This window comes from Fonsecaea nubica, assembly GCF_001646965.1.
Source record: "Fonsecaea nubica strain CBS 269.64 chromosome Unknown Scaff16, whole genome shotgun sequence".
Lineage (NCBI taxonomy): Eukaryota > Fungi > Ascomycota > Eurotiomycetes > Chaetothyriales > Herpotrichiellaceae > Fonsecaea > Fonsecaea nubica.
In genome coordinates, this window is record NW_019173689.1 from 367124 (window position 1) to 379117 (window position 11994).

The 11994-nt window shown below is 52.2% G+C and overlaps 4 protein-coding genes across 4 annotated transcripts; 2 read left to right on the forward strand and 2 right to left on the reverse strand.

The window, feature by feature from the left end:
• Positions 1 to 458: 458 nt before the first annotated feature.
• AYO20_03491 (hypothetical protein) lies at positions 459 to 2289 on the reverse strand (the record flags this gene model as incomplete). The annotated part of the gene is made up of 7 exons (XM_022641794.1): positions 459 to 546; positions 660 to 1262; positions 1317 to 1588; positions 1638 to 1903; positions 1970 to 2033; positions 2082 to 2168; positions 2218 to 2289. The coding sequence occupies 7 exons, from the start codon at positions 2287 to 2289 to the stop codon at positions 459 to 461; spliced, it is 1452 nt and encodes a 483-aa protein (XP_022502327.1).
• A 3902-nt stretch (positions 2290 to 6191) lies between these two features.
• AYO20_03492 (hypothetical protein) lies at positions 6192 to 7813 on the reverse strand (the record flags this gene model as incomplete). Its single annotated transcript, XM_022641795.1, has 2 exons — positions 6192 to 7704; positions 7770 to 7813. The coding sequence occupies 2 exons, from the start codon at positions 7811 to 7813 to the stop codon at positions 6192 to 6194; spliced, it is 1557 nt and encodes a 518-aa protein (XP_022502328.1).
• Positions 7814 to 8291: 478 nt separating this feature from the next.
• AYO20_03493 (hypothetical protein) lies at positions 8292 to 9249 on the forward strand (the record flags this gene model as incomplete). Its single annotated transcript, XM_022641796.1, has 2 exons — positions 8292 to 8814; positions 8864 to 9249. The coding sequence occupies 2 exons, from the start codon at positions 8292 to 8294 to the stop codon at positions 9247 to 9249; spliced, it is 909 nt and encodes a 302-aa protein (XP_022502329.1).
• Positions 9250 to 9928: 679 nt separating this feature from the next.
• AYO20_03494 (hypothetical protein) lies at positions 9929 to 11947 on the forward strand (the record flags this gene model as incomplete). The annotated part of the gene is made up of 3 exons (XM_022641797.1): positions 9929 to 10169; positions 10238 to 10461; positions 10511 to 11947. The coding sequence occupies 3 exons, from the start codon at positions 9929 to 9931 to the stop codon at positions 11945 to 11947; spliced, it is 1902 nt and encodes a 633-aa protein (XP_022502330.1).
• Between the last annotated feature and the right edge of the window lie 47 nt (positions 11948 to 11994).

An 11994-nucleotide genomic window follows, 5' to 3' on the forward strand; every position in this document is an offset into this window, starting at 1 on the left:
TTTCCTTGAGTCTGTTGTCTCCTTTTTTCCCCATTTGTTTGTTCTTCATCGTAAAGACTTGCAACCAGTCCACCGGGCTCCAAAGGACAGCCTTCCTCTCCCCTTCCCCCGGCTCTATCAAGACTGAGATTCGTGATTATTTATACAGCAGTAATGACAGTCGTGACTTTTGTGTCGTACAGGAATAGAAAAGAAATGGGATCGACTGCTGTGCTTCAGTAAAGACCGGCGCAATATCCCCAATGCCATGCATCTGGTATGCCCATGTCAGAAAAGCGGTCGCTCCAGTTCGCCGGGGAAATGCTGGGATGTTCATAGAGGTAACTGAACTTCGAATTGTTGCCCTCGGTATACATAGGAAAATATTTGCACACCTCGGTGTGTGCTCGAGAAAGGTGTACAGAGCACCGGGTGAGGTTCAGGCGAGGGCTAGCTGTGGTGGGAAATCAAAGGCGGAGTCAATCGCGCTTCCCGTATTCTTCTTCCGCATTCCATATCGCAGGTTGAAAGTCGGAATTGGCAAAGTGTGCAGGGCTCAATGTGGAACTGTATCGAAGGTATCAGCAACGGGTCCAATACAGCAGGATATGCAATAAGGTGATTGTGGCCAAATTGCGGAGAAACACGCCGACGACGGTCTCCAAAGGAGTGATGCTTACCTGCCAAAAGATGCTGGATCCAGAGGGAGGCTTTTGTTGCCTTGAAGGCTGTAATTGAAACAATTCTCGTTGTATCTGATCTGTGGCTCGTTCGCTTTGACGATGTTCATGGCGAGCGTTCTGGTAATGGCAGAATTCGGCGTTGCTGGAGACGGGGGCTGAGGAGACTGTGGTGATGGCGAAATCTGCGGCGTCAGCTGCAGCATTGACGAAGAGTAGCTCCGCTGTGGGAGGGAATGCGTGCGGACTGGAGGTGGCGCCTGTTGCTGCGGCGGCACCGCGTGAAAAGTAGTAGGAGGCATATGTGGAAAATATGACGCTTGTGCGGAATTCGATTGTGCATACATCATAGTCGGCGGATTTTGAAAGGGAGAAGTGAAGACGGGATTGCCTGAAAACGACAGGGAGGAATCCGTCAGGGAGCCTATAGCTCTCGGGAACATCAAGGATAAATGGTCAAGATTTTGAGGATCTTCAGTCTTGAAGTTCTCACGGGTCGAAGACTGGATAAAATGAGGAGTTTCCGTCTGCAGATACACCTGCAACGGCGCTGGCTCTGGGACCGGCATTTGATCGTCTTTGTAAATGATGTCGTAGTGACCGCTAATGCTCAAATTAGTTCGGCTCACGTGAAGCCAGATGCAAGGAGAAACTCACGGACGGTATATGAGCCGAATTGTCGGCCATCCTTTGGCATTATCGACGAAATGGTATGAAGTCACTTCATCGCCAGTGCTTCTGTCCAAATATGCCACTTCAAGTGCAATGTATGCGGGCGCAATGACGGCATCCGTCAATGCTTGAAGGCCAACATGATCAATCTCTTGATTTGCAGGATCAATCCTTGTCAAACAATATTGTTGAACTGGCATTTCCAGGAATGCCTCGTATCGGTCGGGTTGAAGTTGCATGAAGGAGCTTGTCATCATCTGATACAACGTCAAAAAGCATGCCCCAGCAGGGACGGGTGGAACGAACCTTGAAATGATAGACAATTGAATTGGAAATGTTCTCGTCGTTGAGCGAATTAAGCAACACAGCTTCGTTGATGTCCCTACGCTCGACAGCAGACTTGAGAGCGTCAAAGAGCTCCCAGGTATAGTCAAACATGTCGATGATGATATCATAGTCGATGCCAACGCTGCGCATGGTTTGCTCAAAACTTCGCAGGCGAACCAACTCTTGAGTGATTAGACTGGGGTCTCCAGATCGGAGCAGGATCTCGAAATAGCCGAAGACAGCCCCTCCAAGCACCAAGAAGATTGTAATTAGCTAGATTACCAATGTCATGCAGAGAGACGAGCCCTTACCACGCCAGCCGCATTGTCCATCACCTTTGACTTGTCGATATGCGGAATGCGTTGCTTCGAGTGCCTGGCAATCGTAAGCAGGGAGCTAACGACAACAGTAGATTTTGCATACCTTTGTCTTGACCACAAATGTCGGGTCGGCTTGTGCGTATTCGGTCACAAGATGAGAGAGCGGCTTTTTACTTCCTATCAATGGTCCCTAACAAAGCCTCAGTATGATGTGCGTTTTCTCTAGTCCATTTACGTACAGGAAGATTTGGTTGATATTGGTCAGACAGTGTCTGGAATTGCTCCATTTCATCGATTTCCGGGGTCGCCATTGCGGAGGTGGCGCGGTTCGACGTGGTTGACGTGGGATAGCTGTAGGGTTGGTGGCAAGGAGGTCCAGGAAAATATTCGGACCTGGGAGAGTGTTGACTTCCGGACGATAATTGCCAATGCGGATGTGGAATTGGCTGAGTAGGGAAAGGGCCGAATGAATTGTGAAAAGGTAGTGGTTCTGGACAAAATGTCATCTCCTCTTGTTGAACAATCAAAACGCCAGGGCGGTAGACACGGGTGGCAACCTGGTGGGGCCGACCTGGGCTGAGAGACTTCTTCCTTGGAGTCAGGTTGGTCTGGTGAGCTATATCTTGATTCCTGCAAGTGGTGTGCGTGAACCACAGGTCGTAGATGTTCAGATGTCTTAAATCATGGTTGGAATAAAGAGGTGATGGCTCGTGAAGCCGAATAGATTTCCCTCCCACTTTGAGCCAGGAGTGGACGGGGACTGGGCCCTATCACTGGTAAGGCGTCTGCTGACGTCGATGCGGTGAGGTTACCGAGAAGTTCAAACTCGCACAATCGGCACCCAGAGACAATGGCAATCTTGAGATCGTGTATGTTTTGAGCGAGGTAGTAGGCAGGAGAAAGAGGAGGGAGATGATGTTAAACGATGGTTTGGTTCTTTGCTTAGGCTGGGAGCGCCAATGCAGGCCTTCTTTTAACCCAGCGCCGCGGAGGGACCCCTGGTGCTGGCGGAGTGGGTGTTTTGAAAGCTAACTTGTTGATCAATCGCCCGTGGTCGGTCGGGGCCAATCGGGGATGTCTTTAGCAACTGAGTTCTGTGCTGAGTACCAGGCCGGATAAGAAATGCCGTTTGCTCGATTGTCGCTGTCTGCAGGTGGGAGGTGCAATGGCTGGTCCCGTCCAACCCGGAGGAGGAGCCGAGGATAGGGGGATTTCAACCGGTGATGGCTCTAATCGGTGGCAAGGATGGAGGATTCGAGACTTGGAGGAATGAGAGCGGACAGATCGTGGGATGTTTAGGAGGAGGGGAAGAAAGAAGAAGTATCATTGACAGTGACGGGGGAATTGCCTGGTTGAAGTGAAACACGAGGTCAAGTCAAGGTGAAGTGAGGGTCAAGTTGGTGGATGCGTCTAACTAAGGCTCTGGGGGAGGGGAGTTGCTGGCTGAGTCTACGAGGTACAGTACTGGCTGAACGTTTTGATCGGCGGGCATGCGTGCACGCGTGCACCTTCTACAGGCATGCCCATGTGGAGGTTCGAAGCACTTGTAGGTAGACATGCCCGAGAAAGCCCCTCCAAACAGTGGGGTTCCCAGAGCGTGTTAGGTAGGTAGGCACGTACATAGGTACGAGGTACAGTAACTTTTCGGTGCTGGTTGTGGTGGCGGCGGGAGCAGTAATGGTAAACAAGGTATGCGTGATAGGGCATGTACGTACGGACGGCGGAGTAGTTGCGCATCACTCAACTGGTACTTGGGGTCCATCGGCAAATTCCCCAACGCTTTGACCCATCATCTTTTCATCTTTACTACCTTCTCGTCTGGTTGCATTTTCCAGGGAATGCAAAACCTTATGTACAATAACTTGGCTTGTTCTCTGATGCCTGCCAGAAAAACCTTACATGATGGCTTGTCGGACAAGGTGTGCTCCTCAAGCAAGCCACCCCCAGTCACCGCTTCAAAGTCTCTATGCCGGCGAATCAGCGATGCGGCTTGCTTCAACTCCATCAAGGCCCCTCCTCCAATCTGAATGGGACAGCAAGCTGTCGCTTTGGCAGCGCTCACTTTCGGTCAGTGGCTAATTGACTTGTAATAGGAGCGAACCAATGGTCTCCCCAGTCTGCCTCCCGAAAAGACGATCTTCGTTGCCCTCAATGACTGGCCTTTGCAAAAAAGAGCAAAGAGACACACGTACATACAAAGTAGGGGTCCGAGAGTCGAGAACCTGTATCATCGGACCATCATTGGCCTCTTGGAAAGGATCCACGGTACTCAATCAGCACTTATGCCTTCGGTTGCAGGCAAGAACCGTGGCCCAGCCGATCCGGTGAAAGGTTCCAGTCTGAAAACCGACAAGTCCAGCACAAAAGACAGCCGACCCTCCACATCCTCAAAGCACATCAGACCACAGGCTACTGCACCTCTAGATCCTGCCCATCATTCTCGCAGCCTGTTCTCTTTGCGAAGCACCTTCTGACTCGATGGCCCCTCCGGGGCACGCAACGCTCGCTACCCGAGCCTCCGATTGGTAAAGCCCCAGATACCCGACCCTCGTTGGCAGAGACCAGCCCCATCCTCCTGTGCGGCAATATACTTGCGCCAGTGACTACGGAGTGCATCCGCCGGGAAGCGGAGAGAAGAGGCCCAGTAGAAATCGTGGCTCACACTCAATACCTACTGTGTACCTCGTACTTCAAGGGTGCCTCGAGGCTCCAACCAACCTGGCCAGCGCAGAGGGCAACACAAATCGACATCCCTAGTTTTGGGATGCGTCTTCGAGTAAGGCCGCTGCATCCCCACCGCTTTTCAGTAGTTCTCGGATACCACGGGTTTTCGGCTTAGCCTAAGTCGTGTAGTTTTCATTCTCAGACTCTTGGACTCACCCTGAGGCCCCAATTGACGCCTTGGGATAACCGCAAGCCATGGAGTCTTTCGTGTCGGCCGGCGCCATTCGAACCCGACGATCTCCTTGCTGTGCAATGACCCCTTGTCGCTCTCGCTTTGCTGGAAAGCAGAGATTGTCATTTTCTCTGCCACTTGGGAAGTCACCTCCGTCCAATCAGTCAGGCCCGAAGATGAGATGCAGTCTTTTGTCATGGCTCCAAACGGAAGTAGTTGCCGCCACCCAACCGTCCAAGACAGCCTATTCTTGACCGTTGCTGGTGGATGCAACCTGAAAGAGAAGGTCAAGGTCAGTAATTCCCTGAGCTGCGTGGCTACCCTAGGAGACTGTGCGGCTGCCCCATATCAGTGACAAGCTGAAAAGCGAGTCACTTAGGAAATGGTCCCCGCTGCCAACATGCAACCACTTCCTAGTGGCGCACTCAGACGCCCGGCTACTGGTGTAGAGCAGCGGAAAGCCGACGTTGGCCCCGCTATTCTTCCAAAAAAATGATATCAGATCGAGATCTCTACCAATCAACCGTTTGCCGTTTCCATTTCCAGCGCTGGTGGATTGAGCTCGCAAGAACCGACGACCAACAGCAACTTCTATCTGACACACATCATGCCAGGGGCGAGACCGTCTTGCTGCATCTCGCGCAATTTCGCCCATCCCTTTTCGATCCAGAGGTCAAAAAAGGGCCCAAAAAGGAGGGCATGTCAGGGAAAGAGGAAAAAGAAAAGAAGCAGCCGAAGATCGACTCGGGTTGGTATCTTGCAACATCCCCATCCTTGCGGAGGGTGACAACATCAAGGTCTATCAAACGGGTATGTCCGTTGTCGACGCTGTGTCATGAGCAACCTCCACACACATCACTGTTTTCCTTGGTGAAATTGTACCTGTGGTAAGGCTGCACTTAATAGAGGGCTCCCGGTATTTTCGACAGGTCTGGCCCACGCGCCACTCCATATCGACGCTGCCCCAGCTTTATTTCCGCAGGCCCGATTTCTCCTTTGAGCACCCCTATCCTTTCTCCCTACCTCCCTGCTTGCTGTGGGCGCTGGACCTACCATTCCCCGGCGGAACCAATGGTGTCAGACCACTCCGGACCTTCGCCTGGAGCAATGTAGATAACATTCGACCAGATGTTGTCGCATCCCATTCCTCGCAGCCAGCAAAGTGGTGTTACAGGCTGTCTTGAAAACAATGCAGATGTCAAATTGCGCCTCAATACAGGCTAGGTTTGTCCAGCCAAAGGCGTATGCAGCCTCAGCTGCGGGTTTGCGCATCTGCGCCATTTCCCCGGTAACTGGGAAAGATGCCAAATACGCTTCTCATATTGGAGCAGCTAGCTTCCCGCCTCCCCGACCGCGACCACCGACCCGACGTCCAGGTCCTCTGCTTGGGATAGGTCCACCCGCCTCGAAGCCCAATGGGAAGTTCATGCCTGAGAATGAGGCACCGCCTTGGCCGTCTTCAAGCTTGAACCCCTCTCCCTCGTTGAACAATGCAGACCACAAGTTTTCAACGGCCGAGGTCCAATCGCGAAGTTGGGTCAAGTGCTGCGTGTCACCTGCATGGCTGTCTTCCACTATTACGGTTCCGTTTTCCTGATTGATTCTCGCTTGCAGCTTCTTGTCTACAATCAAGACGGCTAGAATGTCCTGGACCTCGCTGACGGGGATCTTGATATGCTTTGAGATAAATTTGAGGGTGAAGCGGCTGTACGGGGCAATGAGCTTGAGTACAGCCTTTGTACGCATGTTCCGGCTGACTTCGTCGATGTTTTCGGCAATGAATGGGTCGGCAAGCAGATCCTGGTTCTCCTTGAGAATGGATTCGTAGCGGTGAATGTCGTCGCGCTGATAGGCGTCCACCAGGTCTGTCATTGCCGAAATGCGCGGGTCGTTCTTGTATGGTTTTGTTTCCTGAGAGTCGAATGGGTTGATGGTCGATTTCATCAACATTGTTGTAAGAACAAGGTATTTCAAGACCTGGATTCTCTGCATGGACCCTGCTTCATCATAGTTCTTGAACGACTCGAAAAAGTCGCTTTGTGCCTCTTTCCAGTTTTCCTCGCTCATGTGCATTTTCCCACCACATTCTCGGATGATGCCTTGGACCTTGGGGTGTGGAACCGCAGACCGAACAGTGAGAGCCTTTTGATACAGAGATTTGAGACGCTTATTGTTCTTCATCTCAGCATACATCTGTATCTCGAGTGCGTACGCCTCGAGGGAATACGTCCCCTTGCCGGGGTCATCTGTTCCGTCTTCCTTCTGGCACGCCTGGTGGATCTCCTTGACCTTGTTGCTAAGTTGACTGTAGTCCTTCTTGTCGAGATACAGTTTGGCCAATTTCAGATTCGTTTTAAGAGCCAGTCTCTCATTGTTTGTGCTCTGAAAGGTGTCAAGCGTCAGGCGGTAGAACTCCTCCATGGACTTGTACGCTGTTGTCTCGGTGTCGCCCTGGCTCGTGCGAGCGCCTGCGCCTGCGCCAGCGCCAGGCTGACCGGCCACTTTCTCGATATAATCGAGCATATTGTTGATGGACTTTTCCGAGTAGTTCCTCGTCACTGCGGACCTCACATATGTCAACAACTCTTTGTAATGTCGGACGGCGTCATCGTATCTGCCCAGGGCGAATTCCAACTTGATCGCCTGCTTGAGGCCCTTGAACCCCCATTCTCCTTTGTCCTCTTCCAGGGTGGCGACGCCTAGGAACTCTTCGATTGCTTCGGCCGGGTTGTCGGCTTTTAGTTGTTTGGCATTGTAATATTTATTTTCGATATCAACTGAAGCGTCGTTACCGCCCAGGTCGTCGTCGTCTTCATATTCAAAGTCATATCTGAACAGGTTATTGTCAGTAATGACGGGATGATAGTCTTCAAGACGAGGAGTCTGGTAACATACTGCTCTGGATCAGATTCTTGCATGAAATCGTCGTCGTCCGACATGTTGCCTGTTGTGTATGGATGATTGGGGAATGAGTGATTGATACGTAATGAGTCGCTGCAGAGATTCGAGGGCGACGCAGCTTTTGTGCCGGTAAAAATCTAGGCGTTATGGCAGTTGACAGATGGTCCGAGGAAGGAGAGGGCTTTCCTGGTGTTGCGACAGGAGATGGGAATGGTTCCAGCAGCGATTGAGATATTGAACAGTGAGCAGGTGTGAACGAACTGCGGAGAAGTGAAGGCTGCAACGCAGCCTTGTCCCGCATTCGCATTATTTGTGGAGTTTTCTGCCTGCCGCCACCTGCGGCTTAACTACAAGTTTCCGTTTCTAGCCCTTAACAACGCTTTCTCCGGGCACATATCCTATACCAAGCCGCCCAACCTCTTCCCTCGATTTCACAAGATTTTCTGGAGGTGGATACCCTCCCATCATCCACGATCACCTCAACCTATTCTCGAGGAGCCGCCGCACGACTTCAAAATGGGTGGCGACCTGAATCTCAAAAAATCATGGCACCCTGTGCTCATGAGCAACCAGAAGAAAGTCTGGGAGGAGGAGAAAAAGGCACTGGAGGAGCGCAAGAAGATCGACCAGATTATGAAAGAGCGCGCCGAAGAGAGAGCGATCCAAGAATTGGAAGACCTGCAAGAGGCCGCTGGTGGGAAGAAGAGACAATCTCGTGTTGATTGGATGTACAATGGACCCTCGAGCGGCCAGGCAGGCACCACCGAGGAAATGGAGGGCTACTTATTGGGAAAGAGGCGGATAGACGGCTTGCTAAAGGGCACAGACAACCGAAAATTGGAAAAGTCCGCAAAGGAGGATTCGTTCATGGCGGTGCAGAGCGCCAACACTGCCAGAGATACGGCGGCAAAGATCAGAGAAGACCCTATGCTAGCGATCAAGAAGCAGGAACAGGCTGCATATGAGGCCATGATGAATGACCCGGTCAAGCGGAGGCTTTTGCTAAAGGCGGCGGGCAGGGAAGATGATGATCGGGAACGTGATCGCAAAAGGAGGAAACATCACCATCATCATCATCGTCACCACAGTCGCCGTGATGGGTCTGAAGGACATGAAAAGTCCCGTTCACACCGAGACAACGATGAGGACAGGCATGGAAGAAGTAGACACCGGCACCGCAGATCATACACCCCTTCCGAGTCTCGGTCTCGCTCCAGATCTCCTCCACGGAAGCCTGCGAGGTCGCGGTCTCGCTCCCCATATCGCAGAAGACGCTCATATTCCCCCGAAGAACGAAGACGACCACGATCACGCTCCCGATCAACTTCACCACCTCGGAGAAATGGGCACAGCAACGGAGTTCGGAAAATGCAAAGTTGGCACTCTTCAAGGCCTGAGCCAGCAAGGCACCGAAGCCCACGCCGGGAAGAGAAACGAGCAGATAGCCGCGAACAAGATAGAGCTGCAAGACTAGCTGCGATGCAAAACGATGCAACTGCCCTCGATCAGCAGCGTGAACAAAGACTGGCCGAACTTGCGGCAAGGGAAAGGGCCGAGAGAGACCGAGACGATGCGGCTCGAGCTCGGACAGCAAAGCACGGTGGACGAGCAGACTTTGTCAACAGCTACCACAAAAAGGCCGGGAATATGACCTTAGGAGAGCGCATGGGACGCAATGGGGCGTCGCAGCGAGAGGACGATGAGTGACATTGTTGTTGCCTTTCTACCACGGCGATATCTCCCGAGATTTATTGAGGTACTATACTATAAATCACTCCGTTATTGAACCTTCTGAAGACCCATAGCATGGGTTTCAATAGTCTCATTTGTGACAATATGCCAGTAGTAAACTTTGCGGACACTTATCTCGCCGTGGTGGTTTCTTTATCGGTGGCGATAGACGAGGCAGAGCTTATCTGTGGTGAAACACCATGAAAACTCTTAGCTGGACCACCACCACCACGGTACTCACCCCTTGCGTATGTGGATACTGTGTGTTACAATGGCTTCAATCAAACAGGTAGGCTTTTGGGGGTATTGTCTCTGTTGTAGGGAGGCTTGCCCAGTCGCATCTCAAGTGAGTGATCTGTACCTCCATCCCAGATCGCTGCAGGCTTCTTCTGATCTTGCGCCTCCTTGTTGCTCTGTCTGCTATGGCAGAGGTCATCTCTCCCTTTATTACAATCGGTCAGGACAGATATTATGTCGCATTCGACTCGAAAGCCAGCCATCTACCTCTCTCCTTCATCACCAGACTCGCTCGATGCGAGGAAGAGCTGATTCCCGCCACTGCCATTGAATGGAACGAGTCGAGCTTCACACCAGCTCATTTGGCTTCAGTAACCACGAGCTTCAGCGCCGCAGATGATGTCTGGAGCAGCGATTTCCTCTCCCGTGAGTCTCCAAGCTGCAAATTATTCGACTCACATTCGTCTGTTCGACTAATGTCCACGCGCACTCAGTGATTCTCCTCCTGCGACCGCCCGGTACCAAATGCAGTGTCAGGAGACGGCGGATCTTTTCTGTTGGGAACTCGGAGATTGAATTGAAGAATGGTCCATATGTCGTGTCAAGGGCGTCCGGGAGAGTCTTTCGTGTCTATAAACTGGCGGCAGACTCCCACCATGCGTTTGTGACGGGCGTCTTGCCACCACCAGGTTCATCATCGACATGGCGGAATTTTCCAGTCAGTTCATTATCTCGGTCCGCACTCACACAAACTGACCACTCCCAAGCTGCAGTACTGCGTCCCTCTACCTTCGAAGCTGTCTCGGGGTCACGACGGTAGACCCTTGGCGGGCTTGAGATTTGCCGTCAAGGATACGATCGCCATCAGAGGACTGAAGACCGCCTTTGGCAACAACGCCTGGCGTGACACCTACCCTCCAGAGAAAGCAACTGCGCCAGTTGTCGAAGTTCTACTCGAAGCCGGCGCCGTCCTGGTTGGAAAGCTCAAGACAACCGAGTTTGCCGAGGGCGTTGACCCTTGCGAATGGACTGAGGGTATTTGTCCCTTTAACCCTAGAGGGGACGGACAGCAGAAGCCTTCGTCTTCCAGTACTGGAAGTGCGGTAGCAGCAGCAGCCTACGAGTGGTTGGATTTCACAGTTGGGACGGATACTGGCGGGTCGATTCGACACCCGGCTGGAGTGAACGGGGTATTTGGGCAACGGCCTTCACATGGACTGCTCAGCCTTGACGGAGTCCTTGGGGCCACGGACATGTTCAACACGGTTGGAATTTTTGCTAGAAGTGTCGATGTTTTCAATCGAGTCGGCTCTTATCTTATATCCCAGGCCCAGCCCCCGTCGAGGTTTCCAGATGGTCGCAAGTACAACCTCCTCTGCCCAACAAGACCTTCCGAGCTCGTCAATGCTGGTGCTTGTCTCCACGGCCAGCACAAGTGGATGCCCCATCCTTCGATCGATTCAAAGTACTGGTCGCAAGCTGAGAAGCAAATCGAATCAGTGCTCACTAGACTTGAATTCCGCCTTAATTGCGAGAGGGTGTCTTTTGACATCGACGAATTATGGAGAGCCACACCACCAGTCGGTCAGCCAAGGTCGCTTGATCAAGCCGTCGGACACATCTATTCAGCGATTACAACGGCATCGGCTGTTGTGGGGGGCATCAATCAATTCTTCGATGAATACCGAGCCAACAACAATGGGCACTCTCCAAAAGTCTCGGATCTGGTTAATCGTCGTGTTGAGTATGGACGTAACGTGTCGGCAGAGACCATCACTGGCGCCCTGGAGGCGATGCAAGCGTTCAAACTCTGGGTCGAAACGACCTTTTTTGGTTCCTACGACCAGGACGCCATCACTTTACTGGTATTTCCGCAGTCCTGTGGTCTGCCAGACTACCGCGACGACATTCCTGATCGAACTCGACTCTTCAACGACAATTTCAGCATTTACTCGTTTGGGTATCTGGTAGGCTGTCCAGACTACACGATTCCTGTTGCAGAGATCCCGTACGTGACGAAGATTACCTCCAAGACTGAATTTCTCCCCGTTTCGATCAGTCTTGTAGGGCCCCCGGGCTCGGATCTGGAGCTCTTCAATGTCGTGCAGCAATTGCACAGGTTTGGTGTGATTTCGGACGTCGCCCCGGGACGGCGACTCTATCCAGAGCACGTTGACGTTCACGAAATACCCTCTCCCACATAATCTGTCCGTCGTGCATGTGTGATTGCTGAACATGACCCGGTTTGAGC